A 6,419-nucleotide genomic window follows, 5' to 3' on the forward strand; every position below is an offset into this window, starting at 1 on the left:
TTCTCCACAACCTCGCCAGCATTTGTTGCTTGCTGTTCTGTTAAATTTTGCTATTTTGACTGGGGTGAAATGATATCTCATAGTTGTTTTAGCCAGTCAGTTTTAACTCTACTGAAATTGTGCCACGGAGCTCTGGTGGCAGACCCGTAGGGAGTTATGCTCCTAATCCAAAGTCTGCCCCTCTTTGCTGCTTTGGATGTACCAGGAGAATAAAGACCAGCAATCTCCACCCATGCATTTTACTGCCTTAGAGAATCTGCTGGAGGATTAGCTGTAAATCGATTCCAACTCACCGGAAATAAGTTTAAAATCGTTGCCACTAACCTAGTGTATTATGAAGCATTACTCATAGTCGCAGTCACTGTCAGCACTCCCCTGCTTTGTTGGTTCAGTGCCCCAGGAGGAGCCTTCAGCGAGTGCCTGGTAGAAGCTGGATAAATAGCTCCTTTTTCCTCTTGTTACAGTATAACTCTGAGATACATCATCCACAGTGACTCCTCATGTTCCTCAGTGGAGTTATGCTTTGCTTGGTCAAACCAGTTTGTCATGTCAGTTCTGACATACCAATTCTGACTCAGTCTGTATCAGAATAGAGCTGTGCTTCAAAAGATTGTCAATGACTGAATTTTTGGAAGTAGATCAGGTGGATTTAAACGCTCAACCTTTCTGTTAGTAATCACCTCCAACCTTTCTGTTAATAATTGATAGCACACTCTTTATTTCCTTTTCCTCTCTCCCTCTCCCATTCCACATCAGATTTCTCCCCATCTGATGTTTTTTGACACAGCAGCAACTGGTTTTCCAATTGAACTGCTTCACTTAATCCCTTGTCTGTGATCTGCTTCTAGGAGAATCCCAAGGCATAATAAAAGAGTTGTTAATAAAGACTCAGTATTTTTAGTTCATAATTAAATATTTTACAATACTTGTGCCTTAAGCATGAATCTTCCCATTCTATCATTTTTTTACATGACGTTGTTGTATACTGTTGAGTGAGACCAACTTTTAGCTAACCCCCCAAGAGGGTCAGCTTTTCAGAAGCAATTAGTCATATACAAGAAGATTACCCATTTTTGCCCTGTGGAGCAGCTGGTGGATTTGAACTATGCATCTTTATGTTCACAGTGCAATTTCTTACCACTAACTAAGCCAACTGTTAAAAGTGCAAAATCTCTGCACACCCATGTTTATTGTGGCTTTGTTCGCAATAGCAAAGAGCTGGAAACAACCCAAATGCCCATCAACAAATGAATGGCTAGAAAAGATTTGGTATATTCACACAATGTAATTCTATGCTACATTGAAAAACAAGCAACTCATGAAATATTATGCAAAATGGTTGTACCTGGAGGACATTATGCTGAGTGAAATATCTCAGTCACAAAAGGACAAATATTGCGTAGTGCCACTGCTGTAAAACGGAACTGACATTAGGGTTGAGGGAAGACTGAAAAGCAGGGGAGGAACGATGTATATTGCATTGAAACAGATGTTTAAAAGGGACGTATGAATGGGTATTCTTGTCATTACATAAGTCTAGAGTGAAAGCTGCATAGAGGAGTGGACTTGGGGGGAGGGATTGCATAACAATGAAAGAGGTTTTCTTTTCAAGGAGAAGAGTGAATGGAGGGGAGGGGTAAGGAGGGAGAATAGTGCAACAATGAATGATTGGAAACCCTAAGTCTTTGTAAACTTTCGTTTAAATTAATTTTTTAAAAAATTTAAAAAAATGCAAAATCTCCCTGTATATACAAGTCTCTCACCTCTGTTGTTGAATAAACAGAAACAAAACTAAGCTCTTTACTGGGACACTGAAAAGTCGTGGGTATCTATGGTCTAGTTATATATCTGGATGGAAAGGAAAATCACGAGGGGGCCTACAGAAAGTCAATTTCTTCTTCAAATAGGAATGTCAGTCTAGTATAAAGTGGAATTACATCCTTTACTTGCTCATTTCTTTGTATATTCTTTTTCCAGAAACTGACCCTGTTAATGAAAGCTGTCGTTGGGAAACTCAGATTAATCACAATGACTTCAAAATATTTAAGAGTCATGAGAAGCAGCTGTGTGAAGTCTTCAGGAAGAAATTTGGTTGTTTCCTTACCATAGTTTCACCACTCCAGGGAAGTGACACCAGTTCTCAGCCAGTCTTCAAAAAAATGCTGACTCCTGGTGTAGAGCTATCGGTCTGGAAGGATGACCTCACCACACATGCTGTTGATGCTGTTGTAAATGCAGCGAATGAAGTCCTTCAACATGGGGGAGGCCTGGCCCGGGCCCTAGTAAGTGCTGGTGGCTATGAAATCCAGGAGGAGAGCACAAGCTTAGTTACCATATATGGTAGAGTACCAACTGGTGAGATTGCTGTCACAGGAGCAGGCAGGCTTCCCTGCAAACTCATCATCCACGCGGTTGGACCTCAGTGGACAAAGAGAGATGAAGGGCAATGTATTGAACAGTTGAAAAGGGCCATTAGAAACATTCTAGATTACGTCTATAAATATCAGAACATTAAGTCGCTTGCAATTCCAGCCATCAGTTCTGGGATCTTTCAGTTTCCTCTGGATCTGTGTACATGCATCATTGTGGAGACTATAGTGGTTTACTTACAGAACAGGCAAATGACCAATAGTTTGAAAGAAATTCACCTGGTGAGTAATGAGGACCCTACTGTTAATGCCTTTACAACTGCGTCAGAAGCCATCCTAGGAAGGAACAATCCAGAATCCTGGGTGAGTCAAGAAGTCCACCATTCCTGTGCTGTTACATTGTGCTTCTATAACAGAAATAGCACCAGTGGGTGTCTTGAACAAACAAATTTATTTTCTCATAGTATGAAAGCTTAGAAGTCTGAATTTATTTTTTTTAAATTTATGTATTTATTTATTTATTTTTCATTTATTAATTGTGTGTGTACCGTCAAATCAAATCTGACTGGTACAGGAGGGAAATTTTCCCTTCCTTCTCTGGCAGAGCATCTGGTGGATTTGAACCATGTACCTCTGGGATTACAGTACAGCTTCTTGCCACTAGGCCACCAGAGCTCCCCAGAAGTCTGAATTTAAGGTGCTGACTCTAAGGAAAGTTCACTCCTTTTAAAAAATGATATTTATTTGCATACAAAATTCATATACATTGTTTTTCATACATGCCATCATTCACATTATGTTTCATGCAATCATTCCCATAGATTGTGTTTTTTAAAATTAATCACCACCGATCTATGCCTACTATTACCCCATCTTTTTAGGTCCCTAGAGGATCTTTCCTAATTCCTTCAGACCTTCCCTCCACCCACCAAACTCTGAGACCTCATGATTTCCCCCACTTCCCACCCTGAACCCCTCTGCCCACACCCACTTTGCACTTTTATCCACATCTTTACTAGCTATCCTTCTATTTTTACAATAATGGTCTTGTACAGTATTTGTCTTTGTAAGGCTGAGTTCACTCAGCATAATGTTCTCTACCCTCTCCCATATTATGTAATATTTTTCAAAATCATTGCTCTTGAGTGCTGCACAATATTCCATCAAGTGAATGTACCACAATGTCTCAATCCAGTCGTTTGTTGACAAACATTTGGGCTATTTCCATGTTCTTGCTATTGTGAATAACACTGCTATGAACATCAGTGTCCAGACCACCCTTTGTGTCTCAGTTCCGTTTTCCTTGGGATATATTCCTAGCAGTGGAATAGCTGGGTCATATGCAATTTCTATTTTTAGCTTTTTGAGGAAACTCCAAACTGCAGGAAGGCTCACCCTGACTGTGGTCTTCTGAGGAAGGTCTTTGACTTTTCAGTTTATCTGTTTCCTTGAAGAGGTTCAGGTGCCTTGACATAAGTCTTCCTCAATATCAGTTTATAGGCTTGCTTGTTTAATCTTTTTTCTCTCTCAAAATAGGCTGGCAAAAGACACCCCCTTACTAATATTTCCTTATTAACAAAACAAAGAGAGCCCTTTGCTCAGTGGCTTGGTGTTACAATCACCAGCTTGCTGTTACTATAGTTAGTTTACTCCCAAATGACTCCAATTTACAACAAAACTATTTCTTGTTCAATCCTGAGCCATTAATATCTTGTCCAACATCTTATTCAGTCCTGAGCCATCTTCACAATCTCTCCTGTGCTTAATCCCATTGTGGCAATCACTTCATTACTATCTCTCATAAAGGTTTTATTCATCCTAAATGACCCTCCACCTTTTCAAGAATGCTGTTTCTTCCAGGTACTGGCCCCTCAAACAGGTCGCCCAAAGTATATGAGAAGCAGCTCCTTGCTTCTAAAGAGCAAACTGGTTATACTTCTTCCTAGACAAGTTTGTTAATTCTCTTGGCAGTCCTTAATATAGCCACAATTTATAGACATTGGTTCTTTTTGGTCTTCCTTATGTAGCTTTTCTATGTAACATTCAGATGCATGTTGTTGTTGTTATGTGCCGTCGAGTCGCTTGCATGGAAAGCAATTAAAAAGAATATGGCTTGGATCAGGTGCACCTTAGTCTTTAAACTGACATCCTTGCTCTTTAGCACTTTAATGAAGTCTTTACTTACATATTTGCCTAGTGCAATACATTGCTTTCTTGACTGTTGCAACTATGGGTGTTCATGGTGGATCAGAGTAGAATGAAACAATTGACAAGTTCAGTCTTGTCTCAGTTTTTGCTTATTGATCCAATAAGAAGACTTTTGTTTTCTTGATATTGTGGTATAAACCATATTGAAAGCTATAGTCCTTGACCACAGGCTTAGAGATTAGATTGACAACACACATTTTACCTAGACACAATTCAATCTGTACCAGATACCAGGGTCATGAACAACTTGACTCTCCAGGTTGTCAAGGGCCACAGTGGACTGAAGAATGTATGTCTTTTATGTTACTAAGAATATTGAAGGTTTATTGAGCTGTTATTTTTTTTTAGTATTTTTTTCATTGTTACACATTTTCTTTCTCTCTTCCCCTCCCCCAAAATGTAGGTCTTTGCTTTTATTCTCTTGAACTGCTAAAATCAAAACCCTAAACTCAAACCCACGGCCATGAAGTCATCTCCATCTCCTGTTTCTGAAGTTAAAGATCTTTACAAGAGGGTACTGTCTACCTTTCTCCAAAGGAGCAGCTGATGGATTTGAACCACCAACCATTCAGTTAGCCCACAGCATAGTGTACTACTTCATCAGAGCTGCTGCCAAAGGGAATCCCCAACTTAGTTACTTAAGAATTTTTTAATGTATAGTATTTGCAGCACTCATAAAAACCATCTTGGTAAAATTCATTTGACTACAGAGTCAGACCTTTAGGATTTTGAAAATCCCAGCTTTGTCATGTACTGACTAGGTATCTTACACAAGTTCCTTATTTTTTGATCCTCAGTTTCCTCATCTATCAAATGAGGGTCAAAATATCATTTGGTAGGCTTCTTTCAGACAGGCAGAGTCAATATACATTAAGTGTTTAGAACAGTGTTTGGCATGAAGGTTGTTGTTAGGTGCCATGGAGTCAATTCCAACACGTGGTGACAATATTTACAATAGAAGGAACTACTACTGAGTCCTAAGCCGTCTTCTCACGTCCATTGCTATGTTTGAACCCATGGTTGCAACACTGTGGAAATCCATCTCCTTGAAGGTCTTGCTCATTGTCTCTGACCTTCTACTTCCCCAAACATGGTGTTCTCCAGGGACTGGTTTCTCCTAACCACAGGTACAGAGATTAGGAATTACAGCATACATTTTGAAAGGATGGCAGTTCAAACCGTAACATCTTATATTTAAAAAAACAAATTTCACAGATGTCCAGTTGATCTCACTCAGGCCGACTGACTACAACAAACTCACAGGACAGTGCTGTTCAGATTCACACACTCAGACTTTCCAGGTCATGAATTTACATTGAGTAAAGGCTCTCCAGCTGACTGAAGAACTGATGTTCTCTAGTTTGTTGTGAAAATAAGCTAATGGATAGAGCTAAGTATCTGTAAAGAGTGATAACCAGTCGCTTCTACGGATATTTATCATTTATTTATTATATGTCTACCTCAACAATAACCTGCTTTATGCATATAACACAACCTTGCTTGCTGAAACTGAGGAAAACCTGAAGCACTTGCTGCAGAAGGTCAATGACTGCAGCCTTCAATATGGATTGAAGCGCAACATCAAGAAAACAAAGATTCTCACCACTGGGACAAATAGCAGCATCAGGATGGATGGTGAAAAGATTGAGATTGTTAATAGTGTTCATTTACTTGCCTCCACAGTCAACACTCTTGGTACCAGCAGCCAGGAAATCAAAAGACAAATTGGGTTTGGAAAATCTGCTGTCAAGGACAACTCTAGAGTACTGAAGAGTAACAATGTCTATATGGAGACTAAGGTGTGCCTGATCCAAACCATGGTCTTTACAGTTACTTCCTATG

General features: G+C 39.6%; 1 protein-coding gene across 1 annotated transcript in view; it reads left to right on the forward strand.

Annotated features, from left to right (window-relative positions):
* The window catches only part of PARP9 (poly (ADP-ribose) polymerase family, member 9), a 72,803-nt gene that overhangs the window by 11,264 nt on the left and 55,120 nt on the right, over nucleotides 1-6,419 (forward strand). The window contains exon 3 of the mRNA XM_006884308.1: nucleotides 1,978-2,744. Within this exon, the coding sequence (XP_006884370.1) occupies nucleotides 1,978-2,744 (767 nt within the window). The remainder of the gene's footprint in view (nucleotides 1-1,977; nucleotides 2,745-6,419) is intronic.

This window comes from Elephantulus edwardii, unplaced genomic scaffold (genome assembly GCF_000299155.1).
Source record: "Elephantulus edwardii isolate Elephantulus edwardi_28Jun2011 unplaced genomic scaffold, EleEdw1.0 scaffold00032, whole genome shotgun sequence".
Classification (NCBI taxonomy): Eukaryota; Metazoa; Chordata; class Mammalia; order Macroscelidea; family Macroscelididae; genus Elephantulus; species Elephantulus edwardii.